This window comes from Rhinichthys klamathensis, unplaced genomic scaffold (assembly GCF_029890125.1).
Source record: "Rhinichthys klamathensis goyatoka isolate OS25496 unplaced genomic scaffold, OSU_Roscu_1.1 h1tg000505l_1, whole genome shotgun sequence".
Classification (NCBI taxonomy): domain Eukaryota; kingdom Metazoa; phylum Chordata; class Actinopteri; order Cypriniformes; family Leuciscidae; genus Rhinichthys; species Rhinichthys klamathensis.
In genome coordinates, this window is record NW_026606986.1 from 75,275 (window position 1) to 99,825 (window position 24,551).

General features: G+C 38.6%; 2 protein-coding genes across 17 annotated transcripts in view; both read right to left on the reverse strand.

The window, feature by feature from the left end:
* tacc2 (transforming, acidic coiled-coil containing protein 2) overlaps positions 1–2,632 on the reverse strand; it is a 41,092-nt gene extending 38,460 nt beyond the window's left edge. For 12 of the 16 annotated variants that reach the window (XM_056238054.1, XM_056238044.1, XM_056238045.1 and 9 more), the window contains exon 1: positions 301–2,632. In XM_056238054.1, coding sequence (XP_056094029.1) covers positions 301–2,603 — 2,303 coding nt within the window. In that variant the 5' untranslated portion in view covers positions 2,604–2,632. The remainder of the gene's footprint in view (positions 1–300) is intronic. The other 4 variants (XM_056238060.1, XM_056238049.1, XM_056238056.1 and 1 more) reach the window with 1 other exon arrangement.
* LOC130072798 (uncharacterized) lies at positions 2,632–24,397 on the reverse strand. Its single transcript, XM_056238063.1, has 8 exons — positions 24,306–24,397; positions 18,099–18,186; positions 15,950–16,006; positions 11,077–11,294; positions 9,643–9,771; positions 4,355–7,152; positions 2,726–4,312; positions 2,632–2,639 (listed from the first exon to the last, which is right to left on the reverse strand). Exons 2-8 carry the CDS (start codon positions 18,129–18,131, stop codon positions 2,632–2,634), a joined length of 4,830 nt encoding a protein of 1,609 aa, XP_056094038.1. The 5' UTR covers positions 18,132–18,186; positions 24,306–24,397.
* Between the last annotated feature and the right edge of the window lie 154 nt (positions 24,398–24,551).

The following is a 24,551-nucleotide window of genomic DNA, read 5'->3' on the forward strand; positions in this document are numbered from 1 at the left end:
TATGAAAGGATTCTTTCTTGCCCTAAAGGGCACGAGTTGATGTCACTGTTGAGGTCACTCTCAGGAGATAATGGGCTTTTCACACAAAACATCACACAATCATAAAACACTTGTTTACATCTATGATTATATTCAATTCCAGGTTCTGTGATACACTGTTCTTAATAAATAATTTAATATGTATATGTGTGTGTCAATGAAAACCACTACATTTATTTTGACATTTCTGTGAGTGAAACAAAGTCACTTTCCCTCACTGTCTCTCATTTAAAAAAACAACCACATCGATTTGAAAAGTACCTGTTTTCTGTAGCTCCACAGGTAGTCTCATCTCTGTGCTCTGGAATGATCTGAGACATGGAGGCTGCTTCCTTCAGAGCTCTGAGCCAATCAGAACTTTCAGAAGAGTTGACTGAACTCTCACGTACAAAGACTACACTCAGGTCTTGTCTATCTGAACTGTCTCTAACCGGTGATACCTGAACGGTTCCTGGGTCTGAACCCAGAAACACATCTGCAGATTCTGACACCTTGCTGACTTCCGCTTCACTAACTTCACTGTAATCTTTCAGTGTTGCTTTTGCAGTAAGAAGCGATTCTATATCTCCACAATAGCTATCTGCTGTGTCAGGATTTTGCTTGCTACTACTTTTAGATGCATCTGTGACAGTTTCACATAAAGTTTGAATAAAAGACTTGTTGGTGGGCTGCTGACTAGACTGTTGATTGACTGTGAGAGGGGGCTGGAGGGAATCCTGAGGGTCAGTCACTAAGTAGACAGCGGTCTCAGGGTATGACAATGACACAACCTTTTTCATTTCAATCAGTGTCCCATCAGTGACTTCCTCTATTGGCTGGTCTACATTACCAACTATTGATTCATCAGGGGAAGATAAAGAGTGCTCCTCCAGCTTGCTTTGGTTTTCTTTGGATATGCTTTCTTTCACTGCAGACTCTGAAGACTTAGGTTCAGCCCTTTTGGACATCTCTATGCATTCTTTTTCAACTGTCTTATTCTCTTCTTCATCCTCTATATGTTTATTTATCTTTTCTTGAATTCCTTCTGGCTGTTGTCTGTCATTTGAACCGGTGTCTTCTGCTTTCATAGTACTGATTGTGTTTTCAGAGCCTGAACAAGTTCTTACATGTTGTGACTGCATGAGCTGCTGTTCAGAACATTGTGTATCCTGCTCCTCTGTGATTTGGGTACGGACTGGGACTTGCTCTGACAAATGCTTATTAAGCTGCTCCATCCTCCAGGCGGCTGTCTCAGATTGCTGAGAGGAATTAGGAGCATTGGACTCTACTGCATCTTTAGAAGCATGGTCCACAATTATCTCTTTTTCCTCTTCAATACTTTCCTGGAGCACAGAAGCAGATAAAGTGAATGTGGTGGAGAGCTGCTCATCAGAGGGCTGAAAAACTAACTCTTTCGCTTGCTGAAGTTGGAAAGTTCCTGCAGGAGACATCTGTGCAATATCACTCATTGAATCAGGATGGATCTCAGTGTCTCCAATGTCTCCAGGGGTAACAGAACCGAAATATTTCTCATTTGTCTTTAGTCCTGCTGCATGGTGTGAGAGGCTGGGAAGTACAGAGAATTCACTTGAGTCATTTATAGGAAGTTCTGAGCCTTTCTTGGTGTCAAGGATTTCATCCAACACATTTACATGCTCGTCCACACTAGTCTGTGATTTGGTAAATTCTGCATGTTTACTCACACTTTTCTGTGATGCTGAGATTGAAGGCTCTTTTACCTCTGTAGCCTCTATAACCTTTTTGACTACTGAAGTTTCAGAAGCTGACAATGCTGTGACAGACAAGGTGAGAGCCGGCTGTGTTTGAATTTCACTTGAAATACTTTCGACACAAACAGGAAAATTCCCACCACTAAGACCTATTTTTTGCATACTCTGCTCTTCATTCTGTGGACATACATTGTACACAGCAACATCTGTGTCATTGCTCCCCACCAATATGGCACTCTCTGATGTGCTGTTTAGGGAACCTTGAGCCTCTGCGCTACAATACACCATCACTTTCTCTTGCGTTTCACTTGCCTCAGCATCTGCATGATTATTGGTCTCGGCATTTTTTAAACCATTTCTTTTATCCACACTTAACACTGCTTCTGGGGCACTCATAAACTTATGTTGCTGCTGAAGCTCTTGGGATTGTGAAAATACCAAATCTGACTGGCTCAAGGCCCTCGGATCTTGTGTGTGGTCTCTCTCAGGAAAATCAGGATCAGGCACAAAACTAGACTGCAATTTTCCTCTTGGAATGGTTTCATTTAATAGTTTTTCTTCTCCTGATAACTTGAAGTGATTTATTAATGTCTGATTCTCTCCTTGTGTTTGATCAAAATTTTCTTTTGCCGCAGTCTTCTTCTGTTCTTCAGAGGTATTTGTCCTTTCTTTGCTGTTCTTTTCTGTGACAGATTTTACGTTGTGTCTCTCATTTTCTCTCACACACTCCTTGTTTTGCTCTCCTCCCATCACCTGCCTGAACCCTTCGGATACATCTTTATTAATTCTTACATTGTCTACAGACACATGTTGAACAAGTTCTTCAGTCAGAAGTGTATCGCCCTGTAAGTGCATCAGAAGCGAATCACATTTGATGTCATCATTAGGACTCTGTGTTGTCAAAGCAGATTGAGAATCAGCACAAGATGCTTCAAAGTTATTTGTTTCCACTCTGCTGTGCTCGGTAAAAGCCATACCTTCTTGTTCTTTTCTTTCATCCTGCTTCCCATTTTTCTGTTCATTTCCTTCTTCCTGAGAGGCACTAGTTTCATTTTTTGCACTGGATTCTTCTTCAGTTTCCTTCACACTCTCCTTGTTGTGATCTTCTCCTTTCGCCTGCTTGAATCTTTCAGATTTGTCTTCATTATTTAACTTATTGTCTCTAACATTTGTAGGTACATTGCATAAATCATTTTCATGTTTAGAATTTACATGTCCTTCTCTCTTCCCTTTTTGACCAATATCAAATTCTAGAGTGCCCGTATATGCTTCATTCTCTTTCATCTTTGCATTTACAACAATATCTGGGGTTTTTGAAATTAGCGGTGAACAACCTGCCTGTTCTAGTCTGTCAGTTGTGAGCAGAAAGGACCCAGATGATGCTGCAATTTCCTGTGCAGTATAGGGCGGATCATCTGCATTTTGTTTTCTTAACATGTTTTCATTTACATCTGACTGCTGATTCGTTTTGTCTGCAATATTATTTACAATCTCTGTATCAGACTTACACACAAGGTTCACACTGCAATGCTCCCCGGTTCCTGCTACAGCAATATCACAGTCATTAATGGACTCATAGTGACTCAGCATTGGGCCTGGAGCCTTTAGTACAATGACAGACACATCTCTGGCATCACTGTTACTGCTTTGTTTGGTGGTTGAGGAAAGATCACTTTGTGCTGGTACTATAGTTTCCGCTGCAGGAAGAGAGGGGACTGTTGTATCTCCAGCATCCACTGCATCACTTTTCATTATTTCACCACTAAACTGTGATTCTGTCTGATAGGTCAGCATGTCTGCACACTTATCAGCTTTTGACAGGAGTGGCACCTCTGAGGTTGTAGTAGGATGCTCGGTGTTGGATTTCTTGTCTGGTTGAGTGCAAGGACACATGCTGTCTGTGTCAGGGGCTGCTGCTGGAGACATGGAGCTGGTTTTAACCTGTGACTCCTCTTCATGTGTGTATTTTTCTATGCATAACTCATGCTCTCGACTGTCATTCACAAAATTCTTTGAATTACCTGGACATATTACTTCTATATCATCTGCTTCAGGTAACGCACCTCCCTTTATTTTGTCAGTCTCTTCATTCAGCCTTTCCTTGCTGCCAAATAGCATTTCTATATGTCTCTGTTCAACTCCTTCAGACACAGCAATATCAGCCCGCTCACCATCCACAGCAGGACTGCTGTTACGACCCTCTTGTAGAGAAACGTCCTGTAGTAAAACACTATTCTTCTCAGTGGATGCTGACTCATCTGTATCACTTGGACTGATCTGAGTAACATTCAAAGACTCTTTATATTCTTGGTTCTGTTTAATTGCTTCAGTTTCTTCCAGAATTTCATTAACCACATCCTTTGTTTCAGTAACCCCGGTCGTCTCATCTGCAGCTGACAGTGATGAAAATATAACATCAGTTTCATCTGTCACTTTTCTACTTTCTTCACAACCACCCACATTTACATTCACATTTTCTTCAAGTTTTACAGTAGTCTCACCCTGCTCTTGAGATGTGCTGGTCGTTTCTCTGCAGTCCTTTGACCCTTTATATGTCGTTTCCACTTGTTCCACTTTTTTTTGCTTCCAATTTCTTTCCTCTTTACCTCCTTCCTCAAAAGCAGTAGGTTCTTTTAATGCACTGGATTTTTCCTTTTCTATTTCTGGTTTGTTGGTGGTGAGAAAACCTTTAAAGTTAAAGCTAGTTTCTTTTACCGGGTGTCGTAGACTTTCAAATACCATCAGTGGAGGCAGAGAGGCACATTCAGTCATTTGGCCTTTCAGCGCTGTATCCTTTTGGTCCTCAAAAGAGGTCTGCATACCTTTTGGAGACATACGCCCTTCCACATTGGTACAACTTCCAGCGATATCCCTCATGTTCACTTGTAGCTTAGTTGATTGAGATGCGTCTTCACTTGTAGGAGTTGTTTCTTGTTTTTGTTGCTGTGTTTCTGTCTTGATGGATGTGTCACAGCTTGTGGTTCTAGTTTGTGAAGAGCTCTGTACCTGTTGATTGTTGACTTGCGCAGCAAGGCAATCGTTTTCCAAAGAAAATGCTGGCGGAAATGATCTATCACTGCCAAGCAATTCTGCTCCTGATGCTCTTGGGCTTGGATTCAGATTAGCCTCTTCCTCTCTCTGCGTTTCTGTCTCTGTAGAATTTATGTGGGAAAGAGGAGGGGGTGGGCTGATGGAGACGCAGTCGTTTATTCTGTTGATGGTCAGAGGAAACGGGGCTGTGCCTGCTGTGACAGGAAGGATGAGGTCACTCTCGTCTTGTGTCGCCGCTAGTGATGCTGTGATGCCGTGGGATGGACACGTCTCGGTTGCTGCCTCTGTCTGTGAAACCCTGCCGGCATGTGCTGCGTTCTGTGCCCCTCCTTTGCTTGTCTCTTTCCCCTCCTCTTCACTCTCTCCTTTTCTCTTCTTTGATCGGGAACTCCCCACCTTCCAGTCACATGTTCCAAGGACGCCTGGAGAGGAATATATGACCAGAGCTTTGTCCTCTGTGTCGACCGTGCCTGTATCCTTGTTTCCAGCTGGGGAGAGTGTGATCGGCAGACCCCCTCCCTTCTCCTCGCTCTCGGTCGAGTTGTGTGGCATTTTGTTGCCACAGCTCTCCTCAGTCGCCTCCTCTTTCGGAACAGGTGAGCACTTAATCTTTGGAAAGATTACTGAGGTGCATTGCCGTCCCTGTTCAGCCGTAATTTCAGTTAATGTTCCCTGTGAGCTTGGAGACTCATCTGCTTCCAGCACTGTCGATTCTCTCTCTGCTGCTTGTACTATCATTGCGACACTTTGGAGCGCATCATCTCTCTTCTTCTCTCCCTCACTTTCGATCATTTCTGGCATCGTGGGTGTTTGTAGCAATGTGGAGGCAGCGGACTCTGCTGAAGCCTGTTCAAGGGCACTCTCTTCCTCCTCTTCTTCTGCACCGGTTTGGTTCAGAGAGTGTGAATTCCCCCACAGTGCTGCGTTTGCATCGGCTCCACTGCCTAAAGAAGGTCCATTCTCCGGCTCCAGTGGACATGTCTCTAAGTCATATCTCCCTTCGGGCTCATGTTCAGGGGCTGTTTTAGCTTGGCAGAAATCAATCACAACAGCAGATGCATCAGACACATTTTTCTCATGTTTTACTTCCCCTGTCGTACAGTGGTTGTGGTGTATGGTTTCACCTTCTGATATTGATTTGTAGGGTCCATCTGTCTGATCCTGGTCATCATGTTGCTCTGGCCCCTGTGGAGGGTGCAGTATCAGGGCAGGTGGAGCCTCAGCCAGTGAAAAATTAGCTTGGTGAGCCTTGGGTTCTGGAGGTGGGGAGCAGATCAATTGTTTACCCACAGGACTCAGCTGTTCTGAGAGTCCTATATCCGGTCTTTGATGCTCAAGGCTTGATCCTACTTTTGTGTTTGTTTCTATCTGTCCACTTATCTGCTGCTGTGTCCCTGACTCCACCTGTTTTTGTGTGTTTGGTTGTAAGCTTATTTTAGCTTCTAAGTGTAACGTATGACCAGCATGTTTATCCATATGTGGGGATTGGCATGCCAGTAAATCACTAATTAACTGACTATGCATCTCTATTTTCATCTGTGTAGCTTTTGCAGAACTGATGACTTCTTCGATCACAGGATTTAACTCTTGAAGTACTCCGGTTTCTCTCTGGGTTGTGTGTGCTATAAAAATTATTTTGTTTTCATCTTGTGTGCTCTCACCTTCCAGGGTGTTTTTCGAAGGGCAGATATTTTGTGTTGATTGATCCTGGGTAAGTGTTTCCTTTGTTGTATCCATCTCTGATGTTGTTTGTGTACCTGTCCATATGCTATGTGTTGTTTGTTGGCCAGCTATGTTCTCAGCTGTGTCTATTTTTGTCTCTATCTCTGAATTTTTTTGCTGTTCTGCCTCTGACAGCTGGCTAGCTTCCTCACTGTGGTTTTCTGTTATATCCTTGATGTTTTTGACATCCTTAGCTCCAGCTGTACAAGTATTAGTTATCTTTTTTCCTAGAACATAATCGCTGAAGCTAAACACCCCCTCTTCACCTGCTGAGGAGTCATTTTTGTGTGCTCCATTTTCATGGCAATCTCCATGAAATTTGATAGGTTTATGTGAAGATGAACCAAAATCCTTCATGACTTCAGCCTTCTCAGTTTGTTCATTTTTCTCATCATTTTCAGGCAGGGCTAAAGAGAAACACCTGTCCAGATCACCTGCAGTCCATGTGTCTGCATGGGAGGTTATGCCAAGAGCAGTCATTTCATCCTCACATTCCTTTAAAGCTTCCTGGAGTTCATAATCCACCTGGGCAGCCAAAGGATTAAGGGATGGAACATCTTGCTGAGGTGTGCTAGACAAGTGGTTCTGGGTCAGCGATGTGGTCTCAGTAGAAACTTTGTCACCATCACAGCTAACAGCGTTCACCAAAAAAGAGACATTAGAATAAATCTGCTCTGAGGTACATTCAGTTGTTTATTCCACACCAATCCAAAGCACTCAACTTCACCTCATGCCAGAGACAGGATGAGAGTTCATGCATGGGCACAACTTAGTGCTTAAAAAGCAAAAGAAACTAAAGACACACACATTGCAAAACATGTTTGTTGTCTTAAAACTAGGAAAACTTTTCTTGAGAAGCAAAAGTCCATAAGATAATAAGAATATAACTTGAATTAAGCTTATATTCCTCATCTCAATAGCATTTTGCATTTTTAAAAACAAAATATAGTGGATTTTTTTTTATTGAAACATTATTTTTTTCATTCAAGTTTGCTTCTCAACTAAATGCATCTTATGTTAAGGATGTTTAGATAATTTTGTTGGAAAACAACGCTTAGAAAAACTGATGATAAAAAATATTGCTTAATTAAAGTTTTTTTACCAGTGCACAGCACATATCAAAAAGGTCTGACTAGTATACACTGTCATGATTTTTTCATAGGGTAAACCTCTTCAATTTCTAATTTCAACTTTATATATCACTTGCAATCATGTGTAAGAGTATAATCAGGATGCTGAAATATTATTGTAATTTTGAAAAGCTGAAATAAGAGTGTTTGCCAAGTAAAAGCCTTCATAGAATCCATAGCCTCAAGTCTTATAGACTTGGCAGAAAAATCACGTTTTATATGAAGGTTAATGGATCAATGCTTTTAGTGTAGTGTAATTAGTGTGAGTGGCTACCTATATGATATAAGAAAACCAGCCAAAGAAAACAACAAACAACCTTTTTACGGCAGACATTATACAACCTGGTGAATCACTGTGACTATATCACGTTTCCAGAGCTGAAACACAGTCAGTGACTAACATCCCAATAAAGTACGACAAGCATGCTTCCTCCACACTGCCTGTCTCACCTAGTGTTCTTCTCTCTCTGTGCCTCCAGGGGCATTAACAGAACAGAGACAGCATGGCTAACACATTTATGCCTGTCATTTTACACTTAAAATCTATCAATCACCTTCACCTCAAATGGAAACAAATGAGGGAGCAGATCCTCATGTGCTTTTCTATTGGACCACAGAGTGGTCATGTGATCAGCCAGCTTGGCTTGCTGATGACAACAGGCTCAACCACGCAGCCTTTTTCTTTTTTCAGGAAATGATTATGACTGGAAGCTGACACTCCCATTCAGAGGAGGCCAGGAAAAAAAGTTTATAACTCTTCTCTGGCATAACTGGAAAGTCAGACAGCTGTACTGCAGTTTAAGTTACGGCATTTATGCTTGTATATGCTAAAATCCTGAGGCCTTTTGGCATACTGCACGTCTGCATGAATTACAGAACTGCAGCCACTCCCTACTACACTGTCAGGCAGCATTTCAATACCCACAATCCTCTGCCCTTCGCCTAAGCGTTTCTATAGCCCTTTCAGCATAAAAACATGATGTGGAAAAAAATATGAATAAAAATATAAACAGTATTTAAAACAGTTTACTCTGACATGATACACCATATTTAGTTTAAAGAGAAACTAACATACCCTTAAAACATGTCAAGTATGAATGGAGATCCCATCTGTGTATGCATTAGCAACCAGATTTGTTAATGTGTTGCTAATTCTCTCAACAGGAAAAAAAATTAACACACACACACACACACACACGAAACCACCGCAAATATACACACACCACACTCAAACATGGCTTCCGGTTAAGGAGGACATCTCTCACGCTGTACATTGATTCAGCGTGGTAAACCATACATTTTCACAATGCAAGCGTGTTAAAGAGTAATTTCAGCTGGTCAATCAAAAATCAAACAAAAACAACTCTAGTTTAGTTCACAGCAAACAAGCTCAACCAACTGTAAAGCCAAACATATTCAACAGACCACCAACCCAGTAAGCACAGCTACGTTGTAAATGTTTTTTTAAGTTGTGAAAAGGTTGATAATGTTTTAAATACTTAAATACTTTTTTTAAATAATAATGTTTTAAATACTTACAAAATACTTAAATATGTAAGTGTAAATAAAAAAAAGAAACATTTTATATCATTTTATTACCACATCCAACCTTTGACGCTTACATTTTAAATGTGTTTAGACTGTTTACCCTTAAAAAGTAAGCTATTTCTGGTTGTATTTTGTTTATAAATATGCATTTATATAAATTATAAATAAAAAAAATCAGGAAAAATATTTTACGCCTTTTTCATTCAAATGTGCTGATTGCAATGAAATATAAACAAGTTTTGTGCTTACTGGAAGGAAACTCCATTTACACAGCACATATCATTTGCCACAGCCAGAACACAAAATGGAGCAAAAGAGATCTCACCAAAATCTATTACATCAATGAAAACATAAATAAACTTTGGCCCAATTAAAAATGTCCATCTATTGTGCCATAGCAGACTGGTATCTCTCTGTCTCCATTTTCATTATTACTCGGTTACCTCTTCATGAGGTCCACTACTGGTGGACTGGCCTCCATGTACTGCTCTAGGCCTGCCAGCAGAGGGTTGGCAGTGCCACCCAGTGCCACAGTCTCATTCTTCATCTCACCCAGGCCTACCTGCTCACAACTATACACACATTCACAAATAAATACTCTTTAATATATGAGCCTCATAACACCGGGCTCATTATTTTAAAGAATAAATGACTAATAAAGTTTTAAAAGAAATCAAAGCCGCCAGGTTTTATCAAAATACAAACATTATACGAACAGACTGTGTGATGCATTGTACAATTTATTTGCGTGAAATTCATAACATTTCCAATTTTTGCCATTTTAGTCTTAGAATTGACAACAGATATTTAAAGTGATCAGGTCGTAGAATAAATATTTAAGTACTGTAGAAAGAGATTTCTCCGCAAACTCTAGCTGTGTTCATCAATATGAACTGTTGTTAAAATCCCACTAATACACTACATACTAATAAAGACAGAGTATATTTCATAGAAAAAATATGTATAAATAATGTAATTCATAATGTAAAAAATGATGTCTGCAAACAAGCCTTTCATTTTCATAAGCATTACATCCATAAAATCATGTAAAATAAAAGTCACTGGATTGTACCTTGGCTGCACCACCTTAACAGCTGGTGAGGTTTGCGGCTCTTTTGTAGGCCTGCCAATAGTCCATTCAGTCAAGTTTTCCATAGGAATGAGTCAGAGATTAATGGAATTCACTCTGTGTTTATCCATCCAAGTGAGTATAAGAAAGGATCTTTATAGAATAAGTCCAGTGTTTTGTTTTGCTCTTATTGTGAAACAGAGTAAGATTGTAAAAATGTGGGCAAGTGTCAGAGTCCGATCCAATCTGTGGCTTCCAGTTTCAAGACAGATATGAACTTGCGTTATTCTTTGTGTCCTCAATTCCCAGGTGAGCTCACAATTTAATGGTCTCTTTAAAAGATAGTTCATCTAAAAATGAAAATTCTGTCATCATTTACTCACCCTAATCTCATTTCAATCCTGCATGTGACATTTTTCAAAATATCTTCCCTTGAAAGTCATTCAAATTTAGAACGATATGAGGGCGAGTAAACGATGAAAGAAATTTCATTTTTGGATGAATTATCCCTTTGATTAGACTAGACACATTAACAATTATCACGTCTTTAATCTCTTTATTTTTGTCTCTAGAGTACAAAACTTGCACACAAAAAAGAAAAAAAAGTTTTTTGTTTACCAGACATGTGTATGCAAAACATAACTGAAAGGCAGAAAAATTTGCATCAGACGTGTGAACAACTTTTCAACAGAATCAGCCATCCTGTTGAAACTTGCCCCTTGATAAGTGTCTGATGAAGGTCTACTACTCAACAAAATTCTTGAGTAAATTAGTGTGTGTGAGGGAGAAAGAAATAGTTGAGACTTACCCAAGTGAGGTTCCCCAGGTGAGATTGAACTCAGTGCTGAGGTCAAGGTCTATGCTGGGCAGCAGATCATGGGGAAACTCTAGCTCCTCTTTATCCTCCTCTTCTTGTCTTTGTGGCTTTTCTTCTTCGTCAGCAGGCACCTGTGGCTCCGTAGTGACTGAATCAGTGTGGACAGACTTTTCCTTCAGTGGGCTCACCTTGTCAGTGTTTACTGCGGCCTGAGAATCGCAATAAAAGTAGTAAGAGCACTGACTGGCGCAATCTGTTTTTAATCTGAGATCCGTAAATCACTCAGACCAGCTGCACACACTTAAAATGGCCTACTTGCCACTTAATGAACAAGTTAGTCGTTCAAACCGAGATTATGTTTCTTTACATGTACAGGGCTTGACTTTTAACATAAAAAGAAAACACACCCACCATGTCAATAAAATGCTGAGGTGATTAGACTACACACCCTGATCAGTGTGCCATCTGTATTTTTAGACAAATCTTAAAAAATAAACATGTTTTCAAGGAATCCAACATATCAGCAAGGCATTAAGGATAAGTTCAGACATGCTCATTTGCCCTCAGTTCAGACGTGCTCATACACAACATATGCTTGTAAACTAAAAAGGTAATTCAAGGTTCGCAGGGAACTTCCACAGAATTCATTCGCTTACTGTTTCTTTCCAAATGAGGCAAAATAAGCGACTGTGATTTCCTAATGAAAAAAGATGGCTTCATTCAACTGAACTACAAGATTAAATGCATTCTGAAGCATTTTGTAAAGGGTTAGGCCAGGCCAAACAAACACAAAAAATAAATGTAGAATTACTATATGCAGAATTTATTTACATATAGTGTTTAAATTTAGAATGCATTTTTCATACTGCAAGACAATTGAACTACAAAACAGAAGTCATATTTTTTAAGAAATTACTTCAATTAAATTAAGTGGTTACTTAAAATACTTCCCTTTATACGTTCAAAGAAATCTCCTTCACTCACATTTGGCTGTTCATATTAGGGGTCAAAATAGCGGATCATCCGCATATTTATTTGGCACAGGTTTTACGGCGAATTATACATTCTAAGAAAATATTCAACTAAAATCCTTATGTTAGGATATGATGTTAGTGACATGACAATTAGATGTATTTATTTAATTTTCAGTATCTCCTTTGCATAATAAAACCCTTCAAAACACAGACACACACTCATTTCACTCATTGATCGACAGTATGATTCACAGGCAAGTCTTTGTGCAGCAAAAGAAGATCATGTTGCAGGCTCTCTGGAACACAGGTCACATTAGAGATACATTACACAGAAGCCCCACATCCATTACCCATTGTTTTTATCATCTTAGACTCCAGTGCACACTCGATATACGCATGCATTCCCACCTCTGCTGTAGGTTACGTGTTATACTCTCTCTGAGCTTTAAGACATGAGTGAATTCATACATTGATCTACATTCCCAGGCCTTTGTGAGCACAAACACCACTCAATTTGAATCAGGTCAGAGTATCGAATGAAACTCCCAGATCTAAGTCCAGACAAACTCAAGGGTTCGGATTCCATTAGCGTATTCAGAATTTTAATTTGTTTGCCAAACCTGGAATAAACACAAGGGTTTCAAATATCAGTAAGATTTTGTAATGACAGACGGCTGGGTTTTCAACAGAAAACAGCAAAATCTCTGAAGAACAGTATGCACTTCACACACCGGTGAACAATCACTGTACTGTATCACTGTATCCCTAAATCAGTCTCCCTCAGCCCCCTGTGTGGACCCGACCCAGTGCTAGACCATTCCAAAAGTCCTGTCATCAAGCTGAGACGTTTACACTCCCTCAGACAACAAAACAAGGCATTATGATGTCATTTTTACTTAACAAATCAAGCTACATTTTTATTTATGCAATTGGGGAACAGAAGTCTGCCCAGTAATAGTAAAAATACTTCACCAGTTTATTTATTTATTGCAATAAACTACATTATCAATATCGTAAAACAATTTGAGTTAAAAGTTTAACTGAAAAGTTCACATAAATTTTAAATGTTCTAAAAGCATCTTGTTCTTCAATGGAAACACAGAAAATATATTTTTGGTATAAATGGGTTAAAGGGGTCAGTATCATAAATCTGCATAAACATAGCATTACTGAACTAGAAATTGTAAATAACAAAATCCTAAAACTTTTTTTCCAGGTTTAAATTAGATATTGAGTAATACACTAGATTTTGAATCATACACATTTTGTTGAGCTATAATGCTTTATACTGTATATTATATAACAAGTTAAATCATGAGCCAAATACATAATACAAATACCTGAATCATAAAATAATTACTTTTCCTTCATTGAATCATTGAGGTTTTGTTCATGCTGCATAAACCACATTCATTCACACCTCCACTAGAGTTTAATAGAATAATACCACACTTTATCTGTTTATGATCTTGTTTCTCATGGTTAGTTTCAAGTTCCACAGCTTCCTGTTTCCTGTACGCTGTTAACATGTAGCCTATCTAAACCCTAAAAAACTCAATTGAGCACACAGTAACTAAAATAAGTCACTCTCGATGAGTTACATTTGTCTGTGTGCTAACAATGTTAAAGCTGCATGTGGGCATCTCTTCCCCAGATATGAAATAGGCAACCTTTAAAAAAAAGAGCAGTCTATCATTGTCCTTTGACCTACAGCATGAGTGGCCCTGAAAAGCGGACCCCATATGGTCTCTTTTGCCCTGCCTCTTTAACAGCCCACATTGTCCTCCACTACAGTAAATCCCTGCTGTTAACTACCATGCGTCCTGACTGTGCAGGGTTACTGGTTGTCATGGCAATCATATAAGCCCAACACAGCAGAGTCAGACTGACCTCTACATAGTTGTGGGATAAATACACTACCCATAAATTATATGCCGTCCAGTTTTGAATTAGTATAGCCAATAAAATAGACCAAAATATTATCCCTCTTCAGAAAGCACACATTACTGTACTCAGCTAACACATGTAAATACAGAAGCAATACAACTATTACACCGTAAAAAATTACTTTATAATAAGCTTTTAATTAGTGTTTTTTTCACTTGTTAAGAGTCTAAAAAATATGTTAAAATAACATCTTAACGTTAAACTACGAAATACACTCTGAAAACAAGTCCTGATATCTCATGCAGCACTCACTGCAACATTGTAATACTATCTTGTTTTAAGGATTTGAGAGATTAAACGAGAGGTGGAAATGCTTGAGAATATAGGGATTTTTCAGTGTAAAACGCACTAAATGACTGCCAAACTCACCTTCTCTAAGGAGGAACACACATTTGCACGAGAACGCAGCGGCTCCACAGTGCATCAGAGACGTGTGTGTGTGTGTGTGTGTGTGTTTTGGTTCAGCCGGGTAAAGACATAAACATGCTGCAACACATGCTGCCTATGTTCCTGTCTCATCCACAGACTCCTGACTCAGCTCCCTTCACCTCTCCTGCTACAGATCCATGCCCTTCAGAAGAGAACTCTGCTAGTCCCTGAAAGTGTGAGACAGACTGTTCCTCCTCAGAAGCAGTACTAGGAAATCTCAGACTAGGACACTCACAGAGCAACTTGAGTAGTGATCCCTCCCCCTTCTCCGGGTAACTCGTTGAGCATGACGCTTCTGCCCTCTGATCCCTCCCTCTCTCTCGAGCTCCTGCTTCTGATGTGTGCTCTGCTGCTGTTCTGTCACTTCCTGCTGGGGGACTGAGAGAGGAGTCGGACTGCACTCTGATGCACACGCTGCAGGTGTACACTGGGAAATGGGCCAAAGATCAATCTCAAAGTAGCTAGCATGGGGGGGAACATGATATAGACTAACTTTTGAGGCTTTTGTGAACTAGAAACATATATTTACACTTAAACTCAATGATTTTAAACAGAATACAGACTTGTTAAATAATAGTAGCCTAATGCTGAATTTTAAACATTGAGGCTGACTCTGCAGTGGTTCTCAACCTTTTTGACTGCAAGGCCTCCCTTTGTCCTCCACAATAATATTCAAAGGCCCCATGACCTTTCCAGTTGTTCATGATTACTGCATAATAATTTTTTTGTAATATTCTTTACTCACAATTTTACCTGATAAAATATTTTAGAGCTTGGCATAACTAGAAAAATTAATATTTAACACGGTTCTCGTGCAAATGTGTGTGTTTCTCCTTAGAGAAGGTAAGTTTGGCAGTTATTAGTGGCTTCTTTTTTTAGTGGCATTTTCCACTGCAAAAATCCCTATAGGCCTATTCTCAAGCATTTCTATAATCTCTCAAATCCTTAAAACAAGATAGTTTTATAATGTCGCAGTGAGTGCTGCATGAGATATCAGGACTTGTTTTCAGATAATGTTGGCCTGTTCTAATACTAGAGTATTTCGTAGTAAAACTTTTTTATTTGTTAAAGATGTTCAAAAAAAATAATTCTTAACAAGTGAAAAAAGACTAATTAAAAACTTATTATAAAGTAATTCTTTGCAAAGCAAAGCTCATTCCTCTACTAATAATAATAATTTTTACAACAGCCTAAGCAAGTTTGCTGACATCCAAGGTTTGTCTGGTTTTGTAATTGTTTTATATGACCAGCACTATTCAGCTAGTCATCTATGGGAGACAAGTTGGCCATCCAACTAAACACCAGCTAGACAAGCTGAAAACCAGCTTGGCTATGCTGAGAGACATTTAAGCAAAATATTAAACTAAATCCACATGTTAACTGCCCCTATATGTTCTCACTAAATATTTTGTTATCCTGGGCTGTTTCTGAACCAAAGTTAACGTAGAAATACCATGCACACTGTTAGTGCAACTTCACACACACATGCTGAACCCCTCCAGCACCTCATTTACCACGGCAGACTGTGTTTCTTCTGGAGGAAATAACACCACGTTGTCTGGAGCGCCCTCCTGTGGCAGAGACATATAGGTGTAATGCAAAAGGAGAGATGGATACAGGTTCTGGAGATATAGGAACAGTCTTAGGAGAAATACATGGCAGATTTGAGTCATCATATACCTCAGGCAGTCTACGGTGCTGTTGTTGTTGTTGGAAGTTTACAGAGAGTAGCCTAGGCCTACTTAACGTTCGTTCTGGAAACCTACCAAACTGGTTGGAGTCATCCATGAAAAAGCACAGAGCCAAATAGGTTGATCCTATTAAGATAAACCCTGAATTCCAAGTTGAGTAGCCTTTCAGTTAGGCATAACATCGCCCAAATTATTCCTTTCAGGGTCCATTGAAGATCAAACCACATTTCGGAATTCATAAATGAATTTTAACTCTTTCCCCACCAGCATTTTTGAAAAAGATGCCAGCCACCGCCAGCATTTTTTTATTGATCATTTTCGCAAAAGTTTATGAATATCTGAATATGCAATAGCCTATATCAAAAGAAAGAATAGACCCTCTCCTTTAAAAAAAAAAAAAATATTCTAGCTTCATGCATTCCTTTTTTTATCAACACTTGAATGTGTGAAGTTTCATTTTAAAAAAAGCAACATTTTGAGCAAAAAACTGAGAAAATCATGTTTTTGTTAAAGACTAGGCCTACATCCTTCAGAACGATGATCAAACATAGATGGAGCGAGACCATCAACACCCCAACGCCTGCACAGTCCTACCTCGTCCTGGGTCGACATTTCATTCAGTAACATTATTAACCAGTTTTGATGCTGTTTAATGTTGATGGTCATGTTATTTTACTTGCTATCGCTTGTTTATGTCGCCTGTGTTTTGATCAGGAGATTCTCTACTCTTTCAGAAGTAGCCTAGAGAATCTACCGTATAGCCTAACAGTGAAAACACGGAAAGCCAGAAATTTCTGTCAATGGTGGGAAAGAGTTATTATCACATCAGCAGCAAAAGATATGTGCGAAAGATTTAAATTATGGGGATCATTGTTGGAGAAGCTACTTTGAAATAGTAGGCTAGTTAAACTAATCATTTTAAGCTACTGTTTTGAATAAATAATTAGCTAGGTTAATAGTAGTCAGATTATAGGCCTATTACCAAAAGTGTAGGCTAGACAACGTTATGACAAAACAAAAAAATCAAGTAATTTGTATTCAGTAATGGACTACTACAATTTATAGGCCTAATGGTGACAGTCATGGTTACAGTAGCCTAGATCACAAGTAGTCTACAGGTAAATCTATATTAACTATAGCCTAACAACAACAAAAAAATCCTATAACTTGGTAAAAAACAAAGAACCTGAAAGAACTGAATCAGTAGAATGAAACAGAGATCCCAGCGCTACAAATGGGCAGCGTTTATAACAAACCGATTCACTAGAATGAATAGGGCATTCTAGTGATTCATATGTGAGATAGAACCGTTTAGAATGAATCAATTCATTTTAATTAATTGAACCTTCCAACGCTAAGAGAGAGGACCATTGAGGTGAGCGCGTTTGATTATTTCATCTGCTCAGACATACAAAATTAAAATAAAAAACATGATGTAGCGGTTGGTCACGCGACACCACTAGCCTAGGCCTACTTGTTGAAAAATGTTACTCATTGAGCTAGCTACTGGAAAAGCTGCACGTTAAGCAGCCAAATGTCTGTCATGCTACTGAGAAAATGTAGTTAATATAGGCTAGTAGCGTCTCTACTTTTAGTGATGGAAACAGCATAGTGGTTAATACTGGGGGGAAAAATCCCACACAGAATGACTAGCCATACACTGACCATCTGCACTCTTTCAAAACGAAATGCAGTCAGAATGTTTGACAACACAATGAAAACAGCAGCGCATGATTTTTACCACAGCACTCTTTCTGTCTATATATGTGCTGTTATCTCAAGCACAGCTTGTCACCGGCAGTATGTCAGTTGTGTGGGAATGCTAACAGATGTCACCAAAAAAAGTCATAACAGCAAGTGTAGTTTCATTCAAGGCACACAAGCGTTGTAGTTCAAGCCTGGGAAGCATTTCAGAAGAGACGAATAATGCGGTGCTGCTGAGCCAGGTATGTCCCAACAGAAACCCTCTTACCGGAAGCTCTGAAGTGCTGTTCTCATTGCCCATCTTGTTGAGCGGGGCTGGCAGGGGACCCCTTCACATCAGACCGAGACCAGACCGACTGAGAGACCAATGTGAAGAAAGCAGACACTGTCAAGGAATTACAAACACTATTTCCTCATCAGACATCCAGTGAAACACTAAGCTTTGAGCGATCAGGGAGTGAAATATGTGTGCAAGTATGTCATGTGTTGAGATTAAGAGGCTCTGATGAAAGCAGAACAAAGTGCAGAGATGCTGTCCCGTAGAAAAACTTAAGAATATTAATATAGTCATGGCTTTCAGGCAACAGTTATACAATAATTTGTACAATAACTATTACGTAAAGGCCTGAATGAATCAAACAATCTGTTAGAGAATCCAAACTCTTCACAGAAGTTCAGATTTCAAGTGCAGGTTTTGAATCTATAATTCGAATGTTAAAGTCCAGAACACAGACTAAATAAACCAGATTGAAACCAAAGAATACGAAAACAAAAACCCAGAAGAAACTGTGACAATCTGACTCTCAAAAAAGAGGGACAGTATAGCCAACAGAGGAGTATTATACCCATTGCACTATATTTATCACTCAAACTGCACTGGGGCCGGTTCACAGTAAAGTTCTCGTTGCTGGTGCCATAGTGTCATATTCTAAATAATGATAATTTTAAATCAATAGACTGTGGGATAAAAGAGAACATTTTTGAATGTGATTATGCTGGGTGGGCAATATGTTAACTTATATGTCAAATACACACTACTGTTCAAAAGTTTGGTATCAGTAAAATGAATAGGCTACTTTAATTCAGCAAGGATGCATTCAATTGTTAAAAAGTGAAAGTAAAGATTTATATTTCAAATAAATGCTGTAAAAAAATTAAAAATAAAAAAAATAACGTTCTATTCATCAAAAAAATCCTATAGGGAAAAATTGTGTCATGGTTTCCATAAAAATAATAAAAATCTAGAGTAATGGCTGCTGAAAATTCCGCTTTACAGTTCTTTTAAATTGTAACAATATTTTCCAATATCACGGTTTTTACTGTATTTTTGATCAAATAAATGCAGACTTGGTGAGCATGAGAGACTTCTCTCACAAATTGCACTGACCCGAACATTTGAATTATAGTGTACATTTAATCACAACAATTTTCCTGGTGAAATATAAGAAAAATTAACATTATATATTCACAATAATTTGAACGCACTTTTTCTTTGACCATTAAGTCCATTCATTAAAAAATGTGTGTAGTTTTTATGATCCTTCTCTGCCAACTTGCAATTACGAGAATGACGTTTTAATACCATCCTTGATTTAAAGTTCATTATCGATTGATATCCATAAATAATTTCAAACTGTCCGTTTTTCACCAAGCCACAATAAGCGAATGATATTTTCAGGCCCATTGCACATCTGGCTTGAGAAGTTGCTCACTGTGTGAAGGTTAGTGAGAGTGAGTGGAGGAGTGCGTCTTATTAGCCCATAAAAAAAGCTCTTCTAGATGGGTCTAACAGAGCTCTGGCCAGAATCTCTTTTAAGAACACCACAAGCTCATTATAAACATAAATCAGCTTCCTGGAGCATTTCGCACACACTGTTGACCCGCGGCCAGCACTCTGCAGAAAGCTCCAGGGCCCATCAGTCAAGCTGTCGCCCCCTCAAACAACCACAACTACAGCATGTTCTAATGTGAAGAAACTCATACACGGGATCCCATCTATCTAAACCTTCTGTAAAACACCATATCCCTATCTAGTGCTGTGTTTTATTCTCCATGAGCATTCACTGAAGATTGAGGGTGTGATCTTAAATTCAGAAATACTAGTCCTCCTAGGTGTATAATATTAAACATTAAGGTTAGTTTTTTCATATGGGCACAAGAGAACTTAAGATCAGTGACATGTTGCATGGCACAATGGCACAGTTTTAGCTCTGTGAGTGGGAGTCTGTTTTTGTCCCATTAGTGTTAGTGGGTTAATCTGGTGCAGTAAGCTCATCATTTGACAGATTGTGCTAGTAGATGCGTGTGACTGGGAGATTACTGCCGAAATCAACTAGTCAAAAGAAAACCCTCTCTGTCTCCCCCTGCTGAGAGTCATTACTCTACAAATCTTGGAAATTAGACATGGTTTGAGACCTTAAGACTGTACTTCTATCCCTTACAAACACATTTTCGGTTATAGACACCAAATTAAATATGGTGTCAACCCTAACTGAAGGTCCATGATCACCAAAACATAGATGTAGAGTGGGAAGTGTTTGGAAGGAAGTCGATAAAATTATATAACTACTGGAGATTTAGCTTTAAAATGAAATGTAAAATACAATATCAAATACTTTTTGTGTAGCACCTTCAAAACACAAAACTTTTGTGTCAAACAATGTTCCAGATCATATCGAAGAGTTGATAAAGACTATGTTTGTGTGTCTATGCGGCTCTGCTGGGTGATCAGTGCCTGCTCAAAATCCTGGAAACCTGAATACGAAACTTGTTATAAATAGATGCTGTTCCTGACTCTGGGGCAGCGCCAGAGAATTTTTAACGCAGGTGCTGAGGGGGTGCTAGATCTTTGACAGGGGGAGCTGCGCAATTATATATATATATAATATATTATATCAATACTATTCATAAATGAGCAAAACTTGGCCACTCAATATTTAATATTCAATTATTTTAATTATCACAATTAAAGTTTTAATTTTATTAAATTGAACAAGCACAACATTCAGCATTCAATCAAATAGTCTTAAAGATTTATTATTATTAATGTTATTTCAACATAATATCTCGTTATTTCGACATAATATGTGTGCTGCAACAAGCAAGATGTGCATTTGTAAATCCGGTGACACGCGTGCATTGATTTTTATTAATAAACTAGTGTTTTCTATGTCAGTGTCGGCTGCAAAGATGAAGTTGATGATCGCCATCTCCATGGTGAACGTGCCTATAGAGAGAAATGCACATAATGGATTACATAATCAGAGAGTAGCCTATTTCTTTTCATTTTCAATTGTTTAGTTTACAGACATTTTAAGCTTTCTATCGATATATTTCTCATGTCTGTGAGGCATACACTGAGTTTCGGTTAATTTATGATGAGATCCGCTTCAGTTCACGCGCAATGCAAGTGACCGCGTCGGCGCCTCCATGTCATGATTATATTGCCTGCTCTATTTGCTTTTTATTTATTAAATCCAGGCAATTTGTTGATGAAAAATGTATTAAAATTAAGATACAATTTATACAAAACGAAATTCACTTTAAAGAAAGGCTTTCTACAAAACAAAACTTAATGAAGTGGTCAAAATCATGTCTGACCCACTCCATATGTCTTCCGATATATTGCGCATCCTATCTTACTCATACTGTTCACTTTTCATAATCAACATAGATGGAAAATAAATATACAAAAAAAAATAACATTATAAATGTTAACAAATATGAAACTAAATGCGCTTATTTAATGGCTACAACACATATAGTAGGCCTACAGACTCCCTATTTGTACAAATTGCTGCACATTCATTTAATTCTGAATCTTGCTCACATAAGTTGACAGGCATTTGTTTTGTGCATAGTAAAACATATTTGCAACATTTATCAGGTTCACGGATAATTGTGCATGCATTTACTTATCATTATGATACTAAAATCATATTAAAGTAGGCTTTGTGTGTACAAAAAACCAGATGAGCCCAGATGAACGCAACGCATTTAATTACACGTTAAGCATTTTCCTCCCATAGAAAACTATTATAAGAACGCTTAATATGGCTTAATGCAGATTAGAATGTCCCCTTATTATGTCGAAATAAGTTATTATTATGTCGAAATAACGAGTTATGTCGAAATAACGAGATATTATGTCGAAATGACGACTTATGTCGAAATGACGACTTATGTCGAAATAACGAGATATTATGTCGAAATAACGACTTAATATCTCGAAATAACAAGATACTCTTCACCATGCGGTTCAGGGCTCCCATAGAATACAGCCTGAATATAATTGTTTCCAGAAAAAAAATTTGGGGGTGCTATCGGGGTGCTTTGGTCTTTCTTTGGGGTGCTGAAGCCCCTCCCTAGCACCGCCAGTCTGTCACTCATTATTTAAGTCTTCCCATAAGTTTCCCTTCCAAACAAACTGTGCTATGTAATAAATAGGCCTATACAATGATTTCAATGCAATGTCTAAAGACAAGAGTCAAGTTTAGATTTGGCCGGGCTTTCAGAAACAACCGATCAATAAGATAAACAAGAGAGAAGACAAAAGACGGCAGTGTTTTGAGCATGTCGTTCTGAGCTATTTGAGTAAATGGAGGGTAATTCCATCCCTGATTATGTTTGTGTCATCCAACGTAATATAAACCGAAACAAAAACAGACTTCTAGATGTCGTATTTTTCACACACACACACACACACACACACACACACACACACACACACACACACACACACACACACACACACACACACACACACACACACACACACACACACACACACACACACACACACAAAATGTAAATATTATCCAGACCCATATCTTCCACTAATAATTTAAAATCACCTTCCTTTAGCATGGCTGAATCACTTGCAAGCATGAATGCCTGCTGACATAAGAACACCCCTCAAGCAGAACAGAACGGGTCCTCCTTATTCCTGGACTTCTGGCTTATTATTGAAAAGGAAAAAAAATATAGATTTCTTATTTCGTACAGAATTTTAATTAAATAGATAATAGCTACTGAGAAATGAATGACAGAATTTTCATTTTGGGGTAAACTAACCATGCATTTAAAGAGTTAGTTCACCCAAACATTTTAATTCTGTCAGTTTTTACTCACCCTCATGTTGTTCCAACCCCGTAAGACTTTCGTTCATCTTCGGAACCCAAATTAAGATGATGAAATCTGAGAGCTGTCTCACTCCTTCATAGGCTGCTAGGTAATTTCATCTGCCGGCCCAGGAAAGTTAGTAAAGACATCATTAAAATCATCATAAGAGCGCCACGACGCATGCGCGAGAACTGAGAAGATGACGCAGATGGGTCTTGATGTAGTGTTTAAAATGGTTCTAAAGTGTGCATTTCCTGGATGTCTGAATCCTGAGAAACCAACGAGAAAACGTAAAAGTGCCTTACCAATGCCGCTAAATGAATACCTTTCACACTTTCCCATCAAATGATCGTGAGTGTCATCTCAGTTCTCGCGCATGGGTCGTGGCGCTCTCGTGAACTCACTCAGAGGCTCGCACATAAGAAAATGAATAGTTGAATAAAGTATTGTTATTTTTATATATATAAAAATGTTGTTATTTTTGTTGTTTTTTGCGCACAAAAAGTATTCTCGTCGCTTGATAAAATTAAGGTTGAGCCACTGTAGTCACTTGGACTATTTTAACAATGTCTTTACTAACTTTTCTGGGCCGGCAGATGCAATTACCTAGCAGCATATAAATGAAGGAGTGAGACAGCTCTCAGATTTCATCAAAAAATATCTTAATTTGTGTTCAGAAGATGAACAAAAGTCTTTCGGGGTTGGAACAATATGAGGGTGTGTAATTACTGACAGAATTTTAATTTTTGGGTGAACTAACCCTTTAATAATTTGCTACAATGCACTTATTGTGTGCATGCATGTTTTTACATTGTATTTACATTTTTAAAATTTAAAAATTACCTGCATTTTATTACGACTGTAATTAATTATGTAATTACATCTATAATTACACTGACCCTTTCCTTAACCTACCCATACCACTAAACCTGTGCCTGCCTTACCCTTATCCCACTTCAACAGCAGCAAAAGTGTTTTGCAATACAGCATGAACACAATAAGAATATACTTAACCTCTTACAAAATTTTTTTTAAAAAGGTTAAGTACATAGTATTAAAAACACCTAACATAAAGTGTGACCAAATTTGATGTGCCACAATATTGCATAATACAACCTTAAAACAACAGAAATATGATTAATTTATATGGGCATTTGTTTAGTTTTTTCCCTATATCACTGATCTATGAAGTCTAAGTGTAAAAATGGACCAAAACCTAAAGTGAACGAAAGGAAATCTAAAGTGATACTAAAGATTTATGTCAGTTCAGTAAATCACCTCATTTGAACTAGTAATGGTCACTGTGTTAAATTCAAAAGTAATAACAGCATATAGTCACGTCAAATTCACTCACCCAGCTCACAGAGGCAGAAGCATTTATCCACACTGTCACAGAGTCAATAGAACTTTAGGTTGTGTTCTTTGCAGCTATACACCACGGTAAACAAACTTGAGACAACTGGCACATCGGGTTCTATATCTGCACAGAGTATGAGCAGGCAAGAGGGCAAATACAGGCGAGAGGGGGTAAGCAGTGGGTTGACAGAGAGACCCGTGTGGGGGGGGTGGGGGGGGGGGTGCACTGTTTCTGACGGGGTAG

What these genes read in the sequence shown, in the direction of transcription:
- LOC130072798 (XM_056238063.1), bottom strand. Translation starts at nt 18,131, where the DNA reads ATGGGCAATGAGAACAGCACTTCAGAGCTTCCG. An exon ending in ACCTGGGGAACCTCACTTGG is followed by an intron (nt 9,772 to 11,076) that starts GTAAGTCTCAAC and finishes ATGTGTGTATAG; the next exon opens with TTGTGAGCAGGTAGGCCTGG. An exon ending in GTAGTGGACCTCATGAAGAG is followed by an intron (nt 7,153 to 9,642) that starts GTAACCGAGTAA and finishes GAACGCTGTTAG; the next exon opens with CTGTGATGGTGACAAAGTTT.